This window comes from Rosa chinensis, chromosome 6 (assembly GCF_002994745.2).
Source record: "Rosa chinensis cultivar Old Blush chromosome 6, RchiOBHm-V2, whole genome shotgun sequence".
Taxonomy (NCBI): domain Eukaryota; kingdom Viridiplantae; phylum Streptophyta; class Magnoliopsida; order Rosales; family Rosaceae; genus Rosa; species Rosa chinensis.
In genome coordinates, this window is record NC_037093.1 from 12,633,225 (window position 1) to 12,653,240 (window position 20,016).

General features: G+C 38.7%; 1 protein-coding gene across 2 annotated transcripts; it reads left to right on the top strand.

The window, feature by feature from the left end:
• The first annotated feature begins 15,625 nt into the window (after positions 1-15,625).
• LOC121049728 (beta-galactosidase 7-like) lies at positions 15,626-19,584 on the top strand. 2 transcript variants are annotated; one of them, XM_040507751.1, is made up of 6 exons: positions 15,626-15,819; positions 15,922-16,019; positions 16,140-16,181; positions 16,259-16,327; positions 19,278-19,421; positions 19,518-19,584. In XM_040507751.1, exons 3-6 carry the CDS (start codon positions 16,140-16,142, stop codon positions 19,572-19,574), a joined length of 312 nt encoding a protein of 103 aa, XP_040363685.1. In that variant the 5' UTR covers positions 15,626-15,819; positions 15,922-16,019; the 3' UTR covers positions 19,575-19,584. The 2 variants fall into 2 exon arrangements, with proteins under 2 accessions (XP_040363685.1, XP_040363684.1); XM_040507750.1 differs by having other exon boundaries at positions 15,922-16,181.
• The last annotated feature ends 432 nt before the right edge of the window (positions 19,585-20,016 follow it).

Genomic DNA, 20,016 nt, shown 5'->3' on the forward strand with positions numbered 1-20,016 from the left:
TCCACCTCAAGTACCCCTAAACTTTAATGAGTCCTCTGGGTTAGAAAGTGTCGAACCTAGGAAATCACAAAGGGTTACCAAGGGAATTCCTAAGAAACAATTTGAACCAGATATCAAAGCCAAAGCTAAATACCCTATAGCTAATTTTATGTCTAACCATCGGATTTCTGAGTCACATGCACTTGTTGTTGATCAATTATCTACTTTATCTATTCCTAGTAACGTGCAGGATGCATTGATGGATCCAAAATGGACAAAGGCGATGAATGAAGAATTGGAAGCTCTTCAAAAGAATGCAACATGGGAGCTAGTACCTATACCAGTTGGAAAGAAGACTGTAGGATGTCATTGGGTATTTACTGTGAAGCTTAATGCAGATGGAATTATTAATAGATACAAGGCGAGGTTGGTTGCCAAAGGATATACACAACGCTATGCGATTCAATGACTAAAATATTGAGTTTCGAGGAAATATCGATAGTCCCGAAAATGGAAATTTCGACGGAAATATGGAGGATATATCGATTTTGATAAAAAATAAAGAAAAATGATGGAAATTTGAAGAAAAATATGGAAATTTTAGGTGAAACTTTTGGATATGTTTGTTTTATCAGTTGTCTACTATATATGAAAAGAAAACCTTGAATAAACATTGTTATATAGTAATTTGTAATAATTTAAGATGAAACTGTAAATGCTGAATAAACAATAAGAACTAAATGGTTAATAATATTAACTTATTACTTACCATAATTATAGAGTGAAGAAGTAGTAAAATAAAGAAGAAAGAAGAAAGAAACTTTATTCTTTCGGTGCAAGGAATGAGTGGAACCCTAAACCCTATTTATAGAAGTTCAAAATTGAAATGTTGTTGTAAATTTTTTGAAAATTTGGTAAATAAAATTCAAAATGTAATAGATTGTTCTATGTTAGTTATTGATTGGACATGTACCTAAATTTTCAGATTCGTAGGTTAAATGAATATATATTAGAATGGTGCAAAGATAACATGAGTGTACGTGCAGCAGAGTTGGCCAAGGCTCTCAAAAGGCAATGGAGTGACCAAGGTTCGAGCCTTGGTGACCTTGTGGAGAAAGAGTGGTAGAGTGGGAACTGGGAAGAGACGGAAGGTTCCAAAAAAAATACCCAAAATTTAGCAAAATATCGCCAAAATAGAGATATTTCAGGAAATTTTGGGAAATTTCCAAAATATCCTTTGAATGTTCCAAAAAAATACCCAAAATTTCGCCAAAATCGAGATATTTTCAGAAATTTCAGGAAATTTCCAAAATATCCACCGAAATCTACACGGAAGGTTACGAAAATTTCGACATATGAAAAAACCGAAAATTTCGGCGAAATATCGCCGAAAATTTCGATTTTTTAGTCCTTGATGAGATTGATTATGAGGAGACTTTTGCACCTGTGACAAAGATTAATACTGTCCGGATTCTAATCTCACTTGCAGCAAACAAAGATTGGCCCTTGCACCAGTTTGATGTGAAGAATGCATTTCTTAATGGGAATTTGGGGGAAGAAGTGTACATGGATGTGCCCCCAGGTGTTAAGAATTACCCAAGTGACATTGGCAAGGTGTGTAAATTGAATGAGTCTTTGTATGGCCTGAAGCAGTCTTCAAGAGCTTGGTTTGGAAGATTTTCAAAGTCCATGAAAGCCTTTGGATACAGATAGAGCAATTCTGACCATACCTTGTTCATCAAGCGTAAGAATGGTAAGGTTACAGCTCTTATTGTGTATGTTGATGACATGATTGTTACAGGGGATGATCCGAAAGAGATAAATGAATTGCAAAAGTATTTGTCTAGGGAGTTTGAAAAGAAGGATCTGGGACAACTGAAGTATTTTTTGGGTATTGAAGTTGCAAGGTCTAAGAAGGGGATTTCACTTTCACAGAGGAAATATGTTCTTGATTTACTTGCAGAAACGGGGATGCTGGACTGCAGACCCATCGAGACACCCATTGAGATAAATCACGGACTTGCTATCTATCCTGATCAAGTTCCAACTGATAAAGGGAGGTATCAACGTCTTGTAGGAAGGTTGATTTATCTTTCACATACTAGACCTGATATTGCTTATGCTGTGAGTGTTGTTAGTCAATTTATGCATTGTCCTAGTGAAGAGCATATGGATGCAGTCTTTCGTATTTTGAGGTACTTGAAGATGGCGCTAGGTAAAGGGTTACTGTTTCAGAAAAAAGATGAATTGGAAGTTGTTTGGTATACAGATGCAGATTGGGCTGGTGATAAAATTGACAGACGTTGTACATCTGGGTACATCACTTTTGTTGGAGGGAACCTTGTCCCTTCACGTAGCAAAAAGCATAAAGTTGTTGCCAGATCAAGTGCAGAACCTGAGTTCCAAGGTATGGCACACGGAGTCTGTGAAATGTTATAGATTCGTAATGTCTTGAAAGACCTGGGTTACAAGCTTAAAAAGCCTATGAATTTGCGTTGCGATAATACAGCTGCCATTGAGATTGCACATAATCCAGTTCAGCACACTACTACAAAAATTGAATTAGATGACACCTCTCAGACGACGGTATGCAATTATCTATCGTGTGATTGAATTTTTTATTATTTTTTTCAGACATAGTTTTTGTAAGAGCAATCGTCTGATAGGGACTTAGAAATTAGTTCAGAAGACGTTTAAGATAAAAACTGTTGTGTGACGCTTAAAAAAATTGAGCGCCAAGTTTCCCACCATGTAAATGGTGCTAAACCCCCTATGAAACCCCAAATTTTGTCCAACATGTATTGATCATACGATGAGAAATAATATAACTGTGGTTTAACCAAAAGTTTGACAGAAAGGAGGGAGATTTCCCACCACCATTTTTCTCCAACTCCCCAAACGTCGGGAGTCATATTGATAGGAGACAATTCCAAATTTAAAAACCTGGCTGAAATCCTAACACCACTATGCCAAAAAATGAATCAGACGACACACTTCCAACAACAGCGAAATTTTGAACTGTCGTCTGATTATATCAGACGACAGCAAGAATTATTTTGTTGTCTAAATTTTCAATTCAGTCGACAGTTATTACATTGCTGTTGTTCAATTGTCATTCAGAAAATGGTTATATTTTGATGTTGTCTGAGTGAGTTATTTTAGACAAAAGTTATTACATTGACAGTTGTGCAATTACTATTTAGACAATTGTGGTATTTTGATGTTGTCTGACTAATCTAATTCAGACAACAGTTGTTTTTTTGTGCTTTATTATGTTGTGTAACTCTCTTTCAAACAATGGCAACAGACAACAGTTATCTATTGATACTTTACTGTTGTGCAATTTGTATTTAGACAATGGTTGATTTTTGATGTTGTCTGATTGATTTTACTCAGACAACAATTATTTAGTGCTACTTTATTCTATTGTTCAAGTCTCCTTTAGACAATGGCTTCCGACAACAGTTATTTATTGATGTTTTAATCTGTTGTGCGACTCTAGTTCAGACAATGACTATGAATTTATGTTGTCTAAGTTCCACACTTAGCCAAAACTCAATTTTTTTGACTCCCTCTTTCGACTTTGCCCGCCCATTTTTTGGCGAAAATTTAAACTCCTGGCTTTTCACAAAACTCATCATTTTAATTTGGGAAAGAATAAATAAATGTTCAGATCGATTCAACCTCTCTCACTTCTCTCGGAGGCCCAGCTCCCCAACTCTCTCTCTAACTCTGTCTATCACTTTGACTCCAGCGTCTCCAACCTGATCCCCCCCCGACCTTAACTTCTTCTCCAACCAGACCTGAGCCCCCGACCTGAGTGGCGTGGAGCTCCTTCTCCGATCTGTCCACGAGGTCATTCTCCGACCTGAGCTCGTTCTCCAGGTTCAACTATTTCTCTCTCGCTCTTCCCTGAAACCCTAGAGCTCTCCTCCTTCCTCTCCTGCTCTCTTTCCACAGCTACTATCTCTCCCTCGTTAATGGCCTTTGTCCCCTCACCGGCTCCATCGCCTCTGCCGGTGCTTCTCATCCAATGGCACCATGTCCTTGCGTCGAGATCCGAACCCCAACTGGTCCAACAGTCCTCCATGGAGTCTATCCTTCTTGATTGGTGTGACTTCGAGCACCAAACGCCGGCGACGGAGGAACCAAACACAACCTGCATCAGGTACTCTGGGTTTGCAGATTCAAGGTTCTTCCTGCTCTCTCTCTCCGTCTCTTTCGATTTTTGTTTCTTTTCAGAGTCTCTGAAAGATTTTGTTCAAGATCTAAGTATTCATTTGTTTGTGATTGTTAGTGACACTGATACTGTTCTTTGTTTGATTTGAATTGACTGGGTTTACTTAGGTCTCTTTGATTTGGAGAAATGGAGGCCACGATGCCCATTTCCAAGACTGTTACTCCAAGTTATATCTCTCTCTCTCTGGTTCATCAATTTATATCTACTTAGATTCTATTGTTTGTGTTTGAAAGAAAAATGGTCCAATAATAGTATTGTCATGAAATCGTAATTATTGTCAATTTTCATTGCTTCTTTTAACAATTGGTGCAAGGTGATGAGTCTTTGTGTGATTTTTTGTTTTGTTTTGGTTAGGAATCTAAGATATTGCTTAGGTACACTTGGTGGTGTGAGATTTTTAGATCTGCAAGATACAAACTTGAGTTAATTTAGGGTTCTTACACTTCAAATATGGTTCACTACCTTGAGCTTAACAGTTGCAACTTTCACATTTCCCTGAGATATCAGATGCTGCTATGGTCAGTTTCGACTTGTGAAATGAATGTACGAGAAACAACAACAGTTTAGGAAGAGTATACTTTTGAGTAGATGTTATGCTCAGTAAAAACATAGTCAAGCAGAAAAGATTGTTACTTGCTGCCTCTAGAGGATCTCTATATACAAGTAAACAACATTGCAGCATGTAAAATTTGATTCCTTCATATGTCAGACGCTATGGTTAGTCAAATTGATGGTCCCTTAATGACTCAAATTGACTTGTTAAATGAATTATTTATGAGATACAACTTTAGTTTTCACCACTCGTTTGTTAACAGTGAAGAAGAGGATAGTTAGAAATAGGTTACCAGTGTTTCCATTAGACCTTTATCTTGTGCATTTTGATATCTGTAGTGTTCTTAAACTCTTGAAGCTTCTTAAGCTTGCACTTGAGAACTGCCATTTAAACTTTAAAACTAATCGAACAGTAATATTTGTATGATTGTACTGTTGCTCAAAGAGCTTGTTTAGACTTGTGAAATGATGTATGAGAAAAATTTAGTTTCTTCTACAGATCAGTTACATAGAAGACGGATAGAGGATAGTTACAAATAGGTGGCTAAAGTTTCAGCTTGGTTTGGAAAAAGACTAGGTTCAAGTAAGAGACTTGTACTCATCAGGTTCAGCTAGTTTCTTCTTGCATACTGATTATCAGGGGATGTGTTTGAACTCTAAATACAACAGCTGTATTTTTCTTTAGATTTTAAAAAATGAACAAAGAATTGGTTGGGTTAGTTGCACTGTTATCACAATAGATGAGGCAGTACTGTAATTTGTTCTTATGTTTAGTTAGGTTGCTTGCTGTAGAAAATGGTTTGCCACTTTTATCATCATATAATCTTGGGATTGACTGATTTGGCCTTTTAAGATTGAAAGAAAGCTAATAGAAAATGAAAGCTCTTACTGCTGAAGTAATTTCTACTTGGTCACAATTTGACATTAAGTTGTTGGCTGGTGCTCAAATTAGGAAATCATTTGTACCTTGACTAGAATTTATGAGGAAGTTAAGGAAAGTTAACCTGCTTTCACTGAAGTAAACAAATATTAGCTTATATGCCATCATTATAGGAAAGAAACTACTAATGCACTGCCACCTTTTAATATTAGCATTGTTTCTTGGAAAGTTTTCCATCACAAAATCTTGGTTGATGAGATCATGCAGCGAAGAGGTAAGATTATTTGCTCTCAATGCTCACTCTGTCAATCGAATATGGAATCTATACACCATCTTTTCTTTAATTTCCCTATGCTTCATGACGTATGGACTTGGTTGTTTGACATGTTCCGCCTACAGCGCCAAGCGATATTTTCTTTACAGGGGCTCTTCTCTCCCGATTTATTAAACTAGCTTCCTTTTGCTTCAAAACTTTTATGGAGGTTAGCTGTTTGCAATCTGTTTTGGTGTATATGGACTAAAAGAAATAAAATAAGGTTTGATGGGAGAGTGTTTGTTTCTTGGCGATTTAAACAGTTCTTCATTAATTCGTTCAAGGAATCAGCGCTATGTTACTTTGTTCCTTGTGCTCGAATAGCATCTGCAGTGCCAGTTTATTCATTGTTAGGAGTCTCTCCACTCAGAGCAAAGGCCCTAAAGTTTATACCAGTGGTTTGGGAGGCTCCTCCATTGGGTTGGATAAAGGTAAATACAGATGGTTCATTTTCAGGCCCTACAAGAGCAGGTTTTGGGGGTGTGTTCAGAGACTCTGAGGGGCTTTTTCTTGGGGGTTTCTCATATAATGCTACGGTGCCAAGTGCTATTGATGCTGAGGTTCTCGCGATTATTGAAGCAATTAATGCTGCTTTGGTCCGTCGCTGGACTCATATTTGGTTGGACACAGACTCAATATTGGCACTCCAGTACTTCAAGAACCCTGGTTTAATACCATGGAGATTGCGTACCTCATGGATGAATTGTTTACACAAGGTTAGTCAGATCACTTTTAGAATGACGCATATCTTTAGAGAAGGGAACGCTTTAGCTGACAAATTTGCCAGTTATGGAGCCTCAAATGTTGGTGCAGTCTGGTGGAGAACCTTACCCTCTTCCTTTCTCGCAGAGTTTGGTAGAGACTTGTCTTCAAGAATTAATTATCGCTTCTCTTAGTTTAGGTTTTCCTGTAGATTTATGGTTTGTCCTTTGTTCTTGTCGGATTGTTTTTTTGTACTGTTTATGTATTGTTCCTTTGCAAGTTTGGGTATGCCCGGCTTGTTGCTTTGCGCCTCTTGGAAGTGGTTTTGGCCTAGTCCCCCCTTCCTCTTGTACCTTTCTTCTATTTCAATAAAATTTCGACTAAGGGCGATGAGCTAGCCCTTAGTTCGCTTCCAAAAAAAAAAAGTGTTAGTCAATGAGGTAGTGTCATTGTGTTTATTTTAGTAGTCAGTGCAGTTGTAACACAATTTCTTTAGTTATAAAAGTCGGTTCTGTACACAAACATATTGACTCTGAAATTTTGGAGCCTTCTCTAAATGCTGAATATGTCGATGAGTTTGTTTTTTGGTACCTTTGATGGTTTTGTGATTATGTTATATTACATGGGTTATGCTGCCTTTATACTTTGCTCTAATCTGATTGGTGTTTTTAGATGATTTGTTCAGTTGTGCAAGAAAATTGTTTGTTTTTTTAATGACTTGACCAAACTTTAACTTTCTTGTAGTTTGTACATGGAAAAGAAAATCTGCATCCAACTTCTTTCCCTGCCAAGAACAAATCCGAGATTAGCAGTAGGATAAGTGCTAATTAGTTGCCAAATTTTGACATATTCAGCTACTTAAATTGCTACTGTGTGTTTGTTCTGTTATTGTTGCCCAGGCACAGATGTGCGAGTCTACAAGTAGCTCAGGATTATGCACCCCTAGCCTGAAGTCCCATACTTTGCCTATCAGGTCATGGCATCCACAGAAGCAACAGCATTAGCCTCATCGACAAAGCCAAATAACACCATTGATTTGGAAAATGAAAAATGGAATAACCCTTCACCAAGAATGTTGGATGCAACTAACAGTTGTAAACTAATTTTCATAGTCTTGCTTTTGGTTAGATTTCTGCTCAGTCTGGCCTATTATAGTTTGTAGAGTCATCCACTATTGTTGTGTAGGGACATATGTGTGAAGTGATGGCAAAAATCATGGAAGTTGCTAGAGCTATTGTTAACATGATTGGCCAGTTTGGTATTGAGTTCTACTCTGCATATCTTGTTGCTGAGAAGGAAGAGGAAGGAACTATATAGAGGAAATTGATGGGGAGAAGGAAATGGACAAGTACAATATGTTTCTGGCCTTGATGTTTTTGGCCTTTATGTTTAGGTAGGATTAGTATGTTGATGTTGGGATGATGATGTAATGAACTGGTTTTGAATGTTCAATCAATGGATGTGTTTTCGAATGTGTTAGTCAATTGGTTTTAGTAATATATGTCTTGTGACTCTCTCTCATGCCATTTCATTCCAAATAAAAATTGTTGTCTAACAATGGAACATCATAAAATGGAATTCAAAAACTGTTGTATGAACAATTTAACTACAATACTTTTCAAACACTTTCAATTGTCCAACGAAAAAAGACACAACAATAAAGTATCATGTTCTGTAGTATCTGTTAGTGTGAGTCTTTGTTCCCTATTAGGAATAGATTACAAGGGAATATATTGTTGTAACTACTTACCTTGTATATGTTGTGTAGTACAGTAGTACACAATAGTTGTAGTACGTTGTAGTACGATTGTAACCTGTTTATATACACCACAGAATGGGTGTAATAATATATCAGAAAATTCATTCTCTCAATACTGTCTTATTTGAGTTAGTATCAGAGCAAAGATCCGAAAGGACTTTGTCTCCTTAATTCTTTGTTTAAGACCAGACCGATCTTCGTCTCTTCCAAGACCGATCTTCGTCTTGTCACAGATCGGTTTAGACCAGATCTTCGCCTGCAATCGTTCATCACCAAGACCGGTAGCTTTCAATTAATTCTGATCTGCTCAGATTGAGTCCGTCTGCTTCAGAACCGCAGTGCGCCGTCAACCATTGTGCGTCGTCCAGACTGGTCGGTTTCCAGATCGCCCACGATCCTCGCTCAACCACAGCAGTGTCATCGCTCAGCCACAGTAGGCTGCACAGCCGTGTCGCCCGGTTCACATCAAGCATCGCTCACTCAAGTGGATCCCAGATCGATCGATTCCAGCCCAGAAAACGATCCGATCCTCGCCCAAACTCGGGACGATTCCAGATCAATCTCTTTACTCGGTCAACTCGGTCAGTGAGTCAACTCGACCAGTGAGTCAACTCAATTCAACTCGGTCAACACAGACTCGGTCAACCCATTCAGCTTAGTCAAATAGGTTCAAAAAAAAAAGAAAACAAAAAAAAAAAAACTGTTACTATCTCTTTGTTTTTTGTTTGGGGACATCTGTTATTCTTATTTCCGCTGCGTACTTTGGGCTTTGTGTATTATTTCTATTTGTATTATTGCAATGGGTGGTGATGACAGTGAAGGTATGAGTTCTAAGACCAATGAGGTCCAGAGGGTTGAAGTCTCTGTCAAGAGCTCAGAAGGTGGTTCTTTTGGGGGTACCAAACTCACTGGTACCAATTTCCGAACATGGAAGAAGATTATGTCTGTTTATCTTTGTGGGATACACAAAATGGGGCATGTGACTGGAACAATCAAGGCTCCTAGTGAAGATGATAAGGAGGCCTATGCTAAGTGGGAAGATGATGATGGATTTGTAATGTCGATTCTATTTCGAGCCATGACTGATGATGTGCTACAGATGGTAGAGGAATGTGAAACTGCTGAGGCGATATGGAAGACATTGGGAGATCTCTATACAAATGAGTCTGATTTTATACAGGTTCATGAATTGATGTGCAAAGCTGCAGGAATGCAACAGAACGAGCAACCAGTGTCAGTGTTTTTTTACCAAGCTAAAGAATGTATGGGCTGAAATTGATCAGAAGCGTCCTTACAAGATCAAGAACTAGGAGGATATTTCATGGTACCAGAAAGAAAAGAAACTTGAGCGGGTTCATGCATTATTGCGAGGACTTGATGCCAAACATAACAGTGCCAAAGGATAATTGCTTAGAATGCCACATCCTCCTAGCTTGACCACAGCTTTTACATACATTCATAAGGATGAGTCTCAGCAAGAAAGTCTCAAACAGGCACAAGTTGAAGTATCCAGCCTAGCTATTCAAGCACCAGCACCTTTTCTTCAGCAGCAGAGATCAGTCCCAGTTCATCAGCAAGGACATCCGCCAGGCTATGCTAATCGTCCTCGTCCTCAGTGTTCTTATTGCACCGATGTTGGGCATATTCGAGAGACTTGCTGGAAACTGAATCTGCATCTCAAACCTAAAAAGCAAGGTTATCGTCCTAAGGCAAAAGCAGCTGCTGTTCAATTGGTTCAAGAACCAGATTTCTATGGAGTGGCTGGCCAAGATCATCATACAGCCGGTGGAACTACTCCTACAACCTCTATAGCTGGTTGAGGTAAAATTGGTATGGCTTTAAAGGTTTCTAACTTTGTTGGTTCTGATACATGGATTATTGATTCTGGTGCCTCCGATCATATGATTTATGACAAATCATATTTTACTAAATTGTCTTCCCCACCAGTGTCCTATGTAACCAATGCCAACGGTGAGGATTTTCCTGTGTTAGGATCAGGGTCAGTGCGTATTACCCCCACTTTAGAACTTCATAATGTGTTATATGTGCCTGACTTATCTCATCACTTGATATCTGTCCCACAATTGAACACTGAGTCCAAATGCTCTGTAACCTTTTATCCAATGCATGTGATTTTTCATGATCTTCTCACCAGGGAGATAGTCAGTCGGGGGTATCTGAGGGGTAGGTTGTTCCATCTAGATCAGACATACGCAGGAGAGAAACTAGGGGTACAGTCCCGAGCCGCTTTGACTTCGAATTCTGATAAGCTATGTGAAATTTGGTTGTGGCATCGCCGTTTAGGGCATCCATCTTTTAGTCTTATGAAAAAAACCATGCCTACTCTGTTTATTGGTGTGGATGAGTCAGTTTTACGTTGTGAAACATGTGTTTTGGCCAAGAGTCATCATGCTACTTATTCTCCTAGTGTTTCTAATAAAAATGTTATTCCTTTTGAGTTGATTCATTCTGATGTTTAGGGACCTTCTAGAGAGCCTACTGTATCGGGTATGTGATACTTTGTGTTGTTTATTGATGATTATACGAGATTGTCATGGGTTGCTCTTCTTAAAACTAAAGATGAAGTCTTTCATGCTTAATTTTCAAACATTTCGTAATCTTGTTCAAACACAATATCATAGCACCATTAAAGTCCTTCGTTCTGACAATGGGGGGGAGTATGTTATCTATGTGTTCCAAGAATTTTTAAAAACCATGGGATTGCTCACCAAACCACGTGTCCACAAACACCAGAACAGAATGGAGTGTCCGAACGGAAAAACAGACATTTACTTGATATGGCTCGTGCCCTTCTTTTTAGTGCTCATATGCCTAAGTATCTTTGGGGCGATGCTATACATGCTTCCTCTCATCTTATCAATCGTCTTCCATCCAGTGTCCTTCAGGGAAAATTTCCATTTGAGGTTCTCGCCTCTCATGTCTCCTTACCATCATTTCATAATCTTCCCACTCGTGTATTTGGTTGTGTTGCTTTTGTCCATGTCCCCAAAAATCAGCGGTCTAAGTTGGATGCCCGGGTCCATAAGTGTGTGTTTGTTGGCTACGGAGGCTATCAGAAGGGATACAAGTGCTTTCATCCACCAACCAGAAGGTATTATGTCACTATGGATGTTACTTTCTTTGAAGACATGAGTTATTTCTCCTCTTCAGATACAGCTCTTCAGGGGGAGAATTTTGAAGAGCTATATCATAGAGAGGGGGAGGAATCAGAAGGAGAAGGAGAAGCCACACAGCCAGGAGGTATTTTGAGTGATCCGGTTGAGACTATTAGCTCGCCACCTCCTGCAGCAGAAGCACCAGTTTCCATCCCTCAGAATGAGGTTGAAGACACAACTGCCCCTCTTGCCATCACTTCTACCCCTGACCCACAGCTTCCTGGTACTGAAGATCACACATTTGAGGTATGTCCATCCACTGATACTAGTAGTAGTGAGTCTAATGTTGAACAATATGTGTTACCACATAGGACCACTCGAGGTCAATCAGCCAAAAGATATGAACCTACTTTTACTGCCAAATCAAAATACCCAGTAGCCAACTATATGTCTACTAGGAGGTTGTCTAAGTCATATGAATCATTTGTGAATCAAATATCTGCTGTATCAGTACCTAACAAAGTGCAGGATGCGTTGGGGGATCCAAAGTGGAGGAAGGCTAAGGATGAAGAAATGGAGGCGTTGCAGAAGAACAATACTTGGCAACTTGTGCCTCCACCACAAGGCAAGAAGGTTGTAGGCTGTCGTTGGGTGTTTATCGTGAAGCATAATGCAGATGGATCAGTGAATTGATATAAAGCACGTCTTGTAGCAAAGGGATTTACTCAGACGTATGGTATAGACTATGATGAAACTTTTTCTCCTGTTGCCAAGATGAATACTATTCAGATTCTGCTCTCGTTCGCTGCTAGTTTAAACTGGCCACTCCGACAGTTTGATGTCAAGAATGCATTTCTTCATGGAGAGTTAGCCGAGGAAGTGTACATTAGCCTTCTACCAGGGTATGTAGTTGCTTCCCCTAGTGAGTTTGTATGCAAATTGAGAAATCTCTGTATGGTCTCAAACAGTCACCTCGTGCTTGGTTTGGATCATTTTCACAATTAATGCTAAAGGTTAGTTACAGGCAGAGCAACTCAGACCATACCTTGTTTCTCAAGCATCAACAAGGGAAGGTAACAGCTCTAATTATTTATGTGGATGATATGGTGATCACTGGTAATGATACTATTGAGATGGATAGACTGCAGAGACAGCTAGCCTCTGAGTTTGAGATGAAGGACTTGGGTGAGCTTAAGTACTTCTTAGGAATTGAGGTAGCCAGGGGGAGAGAAGGAATCTATCTGTGCCAGAGGAAGTATGTTCTTGACTTGCTGACAGAGACAGGTTTGTTGGATTGCAGACCTATTGACACTCCTATTGAGCAGAACCATTGTTTAGCTGAGTATCCAGATCAGGTACCTACTGATCGAGCTCGCTACACTACTAAAAAAATTGCATTTGCGACGGTTTTTTACTTCGGCAGTGATTTCCGTCGCAATTGATATCAATTGCAACGACAAATGTTCCATAGCGAATACTTTTTATTATTAGCGACGGTAAATCTTTACCGTAGTAGGATTAGTTATTAATTGCGACACATTTTCATGTCGCCGTCGCAAACATATACATATCTATTTTATTAAAAAACCACCTCCCTATCACTCCTCTTCCTCACTTAACCACCACTCCCTTCCCAAACCTCAACTGTCGATCACAACCTCCTCTCACAGATCCATACCCAAGCTCCACCTCCACTGCGCTGCCACTGAGCCCAAGGAGGCCAAGCTCTAGGGAGGCCACTTCGAGGAGGGCATCACTGATGCCATCGAGCGCTTCACCAACGCCGTCGAGCCCTTCACCGAGTCCATCTCCTTCGACAAAGCCCTCTACAAGCATGACATCATGGGCAGCAAGGTCCAAACAGGTCCTTCACTTTAGTTCCTCCATTTTCAGTTCTCTCAATTTCCCAGTTTCTAGGGTTTGATTTGGCTACTATTAGGGATTCATCACTGTCGATCTGATAGTTATGAACTGAGTTGGATGGAATTGATAGCTCGTTTACTGTTTGTATCTGAGTCTTTAGCTTCCAGATCTGATTTGATTTTCATTTTTTTTTAAATTTTTTTTTTTATGTTGAACGTTTTGATCGCGATTTGTAGTGGACTGCAGAGGTTATCTGTATCTTGTTGTTTATTATATGTGTTATCTTTGGGAGCAAAGTTTCAAACACTTGCTTGTTGGTAATATTGTATATCTACTGTTTATAGCACATGTGGTCAGATGGTTCCTGCTAGCTTTAATTGTTCATTTGTAATTTGGTAGTGATACTATAAGCACGGAGATGCAATCGATGCAATTCTGATGCAGATTAAGCAGCTGTAGGTTTTTGATGGTCTGTTTGGTGACAAAGAATGAGGGTTTGATTGTTCCTGGCTACACATGCACATTTGCAGAGGGCTCAACCTGTTTTGCTTCAGCATTTGCTCTTGGCTTTCGTTGAGCAGGTTAGCCTATCTCTCTCTCTACACAGCTATGCACAATGCATGTCCTTTACTTGTGTTTTTGTGTGAGAATATATTAATCTTTTTGATAATCAAAATCTTGATTCTTCACTGCAGAAGTGTTATTAGAAAGGAAGTGTACACTCAGTTTGGCACTATTCTTATTACTTTGTCTGGTTGCACGCATACGTATGATGTTGAATCAGTTCTTGCTCTAGTACTCACTATATGAATAATGGCTTGTGGGTAATTAACCAGAGAAAGCACAATACATTATAGAAGCATGCCCATATGTTTACGGTTTATTATTTGATTGGGCACATGACATGTTTACGTTTATACTATTCTCAGAAATATATTGATGTAGGACAAAGCAAGGGTGGTGTGATAATGGTTATGGTGGGTTAGAAAGATAGAAGATTTAAGAGATAAAAAATAAGGTTTTGTAGCTGTTGTAGTTTCAGAGAACCTAGGGAGCAAGGGAAACAGTGAACGAGGGGAGAACAATAAGAGACTAAGATTGGAGATACCAAGGCACCAAGTATATAACAATACTCAACTTTCATCCAATCTGATTTTTCTTACAAATTAAAGAGCCTGATTGATAGGTTTTCAACTTGTTTAGATTATTTGTACTGAACTTGGAGGTCACTACTCTCTTCTGGGTTTTGCTCAGATAGAAACATTGAGCTCAAAGTTGAATTCTTTTGGAGTTTTCAGATATTATGCTTTCTGGGTCTTTGTTAAAGTTGAATACTCAAGTTGGGAGTCGGATTTGAACACAAATTGGCTGTAAAGTTATTGTCTTGGTACTTACTTTTCCTATTTTCAATCACATTTGGGAATTTGGTGTATTGTTTTTGATGGAAATGAAGGGTCACTAGTACAAAAAGTTAATCACACAACACTAATCACACAACGGAACACAAATCATCTGTTGTGTGTTGAAGTCAGTTTTGTTATACAACGGTGCTAGTTATATTATGTTGTGTGAATGCCAACAAAGTGATAACTTTTTTATCGGAACTACATTGCACAACGGAATTAAGCATGGTCCGTCGTCTGAGCCTTAAAAACTTTAGCGGCAGATTTCCCTCCACTTTGGAGTTTTGGTTGGATCTTGAAAAACTGAAATTTCGGCTACTAGGACAACGGGTTTTACTATTGCCGTTGTGTGATTGAAAAACTAAGCACCAAAGTTGAAGGATGCTTGCTTGAATGTCTTCACCTAGATAGGCCTAGTGCAAGCTATTGTAATTGTACAACAGATTTAAGATTTTCTATTGTGTGAACATGCAACTGGGCGGCAACATTTTAACCAAAAATATTGAAGGCGCCATGTTTCCCTCCATGATTTCACATTTTAATTTTTAGTGATGCACTCAGACGACAGTGAGAGAGAGATTTCTGTTGTGTGAATAACTTTGAAATTTTTTGACTAGGTTTGAACAAAAGAAAACAAAGTCTTCCACTTAGTCTTCTCTCGACACTCGACACTCTCTCGACATGAAAGGAAATCTCAGTCCTCTCTCACACTCCTCCTCCGCCTTTCTTCGCTGATATACCAATCCAAATCCCTATATCTCCTCCTCCTTGCTCTCAGATCTCCTCCTCCTCACCTTCAAACTATGGTCAATTGAAGAGATACAGAAGAGTAACAGACTCTTCAAGCTCCCTGTCACGAAACTCTAACAGGCTAACATCTCCATGGCCGCCAACCGCGTTGCCGTATCTTCTCCGCCGCAGCGAAGAAGGACCATGTCCGCTCTCGAAGTCCGAATCTCCCTCGTCGCCGCTCTCGCCACCCAAGCCTCCTCCGTCTCCTAGTAACATAAATGTTCAAATCCCTTTCCCACAATCTAAAATTTTCCTTGTTTTTCAGGTTTAATTGGTTCCGATTTGGTTTTAACATTTGGTTTTTTCTTTCTTATTGTTGCAGTTTTACTCGATTTGGCCACCAAGACAGCCAAGTACATCTTCTCCAAGCAGTTCGAGGCTTGAACTCTCGAGGAAGCTCTCATCTCAGTATTGTTTTGGGTTGGTTGTTTCTGATTCTAGTTTGAAATGCTGATTCCGAACCCACTCTGTTGCTGTTTCTTTTGTTTTGAAGCTAATTTGTTGATTTCTTTTGTTCGTATTCATGGATTTGGGAGGTAGATGCTGGAGTGGAGGCCAAAGATTGCTTCCAGATTTATCTGGGTATGATAAATTGTTTTTTTTTATAGCTTAAATGATAATATTGAGAATAACTTCTTTTAATCTTTTGTCAAATGCATATTACAATATGGGTTAGCAGTATATCGTTTGATACATATGCTGATATTGCATCTGAGGGCACAGCTGATGTAAGCATTGTCATTTTGTTTTAATATATCTCTTTCTGCATCTATTTGTTTGTTATTGGTATGCTTCTGTTTGTGCTTGAGAAAGCTATTGTTTTCTTCAAATGGGTCTAATTATTAGAATGTTTGTTACTGTAAATCCAGGTTGCATTTCTTTTATGGTAATAACTTGGAGCGAGCGACTAGGATAGTGGATCAAAGAGGATTTTTGGTGAGCCCAGTAGACGTTCTATATTTCAGGTTTCACTTTTCTTCAAATTAGCTTCTGGGTATACTTGTTTTCTACTAATTTTAGTCATTTCAATATTGGATTGGCCCCTTGGAGGATTTTGGTCAATTTATTTGTGATGGAGATTATTTCTTTTGATGGAAACTTTAGGTGATAACAATCAAACATTTCGGTGTATATTTTGATGGGTTGAACTTGTAAATTTGGACTTTGGTTGAATTTGTTCACTCATTTAAAAGAAGGGAAAAATTCACCAACAGTGCCTGGACACTTAGGGGACTTTCAGAATGATACCTGAACTTACAAAGTTATCAATGTGATACCTAAACTTATTTTTTCTTATAAATATCATACCTCCGGACAATTTCTGTCACCGAGCTGTTAACTTGATCACGTGTAACGCACATGAAGCACTATGTGGAGGAAAAAAGACTAATTTACCCTCAAAAGTAATTTTTTTTTCCTTTTCTTGCTTTTTCGGCTGCTGCTGCCTCCTCTTACCTTCTTCTTCCTCTACCACCCAAGCCCAGATCCCTCCTTTTTATTTGCTTCTTCAATTCCCATTAACGTTATGGGATTGTTTGGTTGGTTGGTATCCGGATATTTTTGAGTAACTTTACTCGTAGGACTTCATCCATCCTCATCTTTCCTTGCACAACACCAATCTAATCCATGTTCGGTGATGGGACTCAGTAGGGTGGGATAAAGTACAAAACCCAGAAGGCCTAAACATGAAGAACAACCACATATACTATAAGGCTGACTCAATAAACAAGATTGTTCGTGAAGGTAGGCACCACCAAAGAAATACCCAAAAAAAAAAAAGAATCAATTTTGGCAGAGAAGATTTTTGACGCATATGAAGCTGGGCAGAGAATAACTTGGGGTTCTTCATCAACTACACAAAATTCTCAAATTCTGCAAATTCCAGGATCCTAATCAAATTCAGTAATACCCAAATACTTAATTTCCCTTTCACCAAAATTGAATGAAAATTGGAGGTGGGAGTGGTCCGTTATCAATTCCTGATAGAGGAACAATTGGACAATTAACAAAGAGAAATTCCAGAGTGGGAGGAAGAAGAACTACGAGGAAGGTAGAAGAGCAACTAGCTGGCCTATAGTCTCATGCACTCACCCCAAGAGGTTATAGAAGTCCAACTCACTGAAAAACAATCTCTTTATTCTTTAAGAACCAGATCTAACGGGTTTGAGACAATAGCTTAAAGTTGAACGCAATAACGGGCATCAATCGGAGCAACAATTTCTGTGATCTTAAACTCCAACAAATTCGCCAGAGGCCATTACACAAGTAAGAAGCTCCACCCCAGTCCAACTCTAACCCCATTCCCTTAGAAACTACTGTTAGAGACTCTAAGCTATGCTGTAGATCACTTGACATTGAGATCGATTTGATGGGAATTGCGTGCCGTGAAGAACAGGGAGCAAGGAGAAACAACCTGGAGGTCTTCATGAATTGCTTGGTCCGGGATGATAAGGATTGATATCAACTTTTTGTTCTGTTTGTTTAGGTGTGGGTTGAAGAATTTATGAACTTCTTCAGAAATTTCTTGTTCCTTTTCGTTTGAATCGGGTTTCTTAAAGAAGATTGCTTTAACCCTTTTTTTTTTTAAATAAAATTTAGTATAAAAGGACAATTTTACCCTTTAAAATCCAGTCACGTGAATTTTTAACGAACTACTAACAGTGGACTGACGGAAGTATCGCGTTGATATGAAATATAAAGTCTGGGTATCACATTGATAACGTTGTGAGTTCAGGTATCATATTGAAAGTCCCCTAAGTGTCCAGACACCGTTGGTGAATTTTTCCCAAGAAGAATCACGTTGATTTGGACCAAATGTTTAGGGGCTGCTTTAGTAGTGTATATTTTGATGGGTTGAACTTGTAAATTTGGACTTTGGTTGAATTTGTTCACTCATTTAAAAGAATTACGTTGATTTAGACCAAGTGTTTAGGGGCCAATTAATGATAGGCAAATTTTAATTCTATAAATAAGTTAATATGGTATAGTGAAATTGCTAGATTGGATTATTTAGCTATACATATATAAGAAGAAGTTTGGTCTGGGTCTTATTTTGCATGTTTTGGGAATTCTGGAATTGCGTGCATATAATTGTTGTAATTAGAACAAGCCTTCATAGTAATGGAACTCTACTGAGAGTTAGTTGCAGTTTTATATATGCATTTTCAGTTTTCACTAGGTCGGTTTAATGTTTGAAATTGCTTGGTTTTTGGGTTGAAGGTGCTGTTGAGAGAAGGAAGAATATGAATTTGGTTGTTCATATAGCTCGGCACCTTGAGCTCAGAGATTATATCCATTCTGCTGTCTCAGGACTTCTTCCTTTTATCAAAAAGGTGAGTCCTTCGGGAACAAATTCCTTTGCTTTTTTTTTTGTTGTAATATATTGTCTTTTGTAATGAGACGTGCTGTGCTGAGTTCCGTTTTCTGTGACGAGAAGGTCTAAGCCGCCAACAAGCTTGTTCGAAATTTCGAAATTGGAGATTGAAGGGTTGCAGACTGAATATTGTTTGGTTGAAGAAATAATTTCAGATCTGGATGTCTACGGTTATAGATCTATCCCAGGTCGCTAATCCAATCTTCAGGTATAAAACTTCCCTTGCATTTTTTTTCTTTACTTTATTTTTCTCCAGATGAATAGGGAACTGAGAGAAATATCTTTTACTATCATTGTTTTGACAGATTGAAAATGAGTATGGACCCATGGAATACAAAATTGGTGCACCAGGTAAAGCCTACACTGACTGGGCAGCTCAAATGGTTGTGGGATTAAACACTAGTTTCCCCTGGATCCTGTGCAAACAAGATGATGCCCCTGATCCTGTTGTAAGTCCGTCTGACTTTTATCTTTCTTAATCTTTTACTTTTCATGTTCTGGAATCCATTTGTGGATGGCGTTCATGTTATCTTCTGTCTTCTTAGTGGGGTTGCTACTCAATGGTGTGTCTTCTTAGAGATCGTCATGGTAGACATGAATAATGATTCTTCTTTACACATGGTTGATCTTTACTCTCTCTCTCTCTCTCTCTCTCTCTCTTTTCTGTTGGTCATATTGTCATTACTTTTTTATCTTTTCATGGAGGTTTTGTTTTGTAATGATTGAATGATGGCCATGTCTTTTTGTTTAATTATGTGCTTGGATTTGTAGTGCTGTAGGTATACATTACTAAAACCTTTTCTCATATTAGAGATCTGGAGATGCATTCGATTTGTATTGTCACCTGATTTGAGAGTCATGTTTGTGGTTAAATTTTCAGCTATTAAGAACATGTTTTGTCATTTGCCTCAGTGTGGCTTGTTAGCTTGGTTCTTTATTTATTTTTTGTTTCATAATGATTTGTTTGTCTCAACAGATTAACGCTTGATATGGCTTCTATTGTGACTACTTCTCTCCAAACAAGGCTTATAAACCAAAGATGTG

Bases quoted from the DNA above. Each gene is read 5' to 3' on its own strand.
- LOC121049728 (XM_040507750.1), top strand. From the start codon at position 16,140: ATGCTGGAGTGGAGGCCAAAGATTGCTTCCAGATTTATCTGG. The intron at 16,182-16,258 runs GTATGATAAATT...TGTCAAATGCAT, and splicing joins TTGCTTCCAGATTTATCTGG to ATTACAATATGGGTTAGCAG. The intron at 16,328-19,277 runs GTAAGCATTGTC...TTGTTTTGACAG, and splicing joins CATCTGAGGGCACAGCTGAT to ATTGAAAATGAGTATGGACC.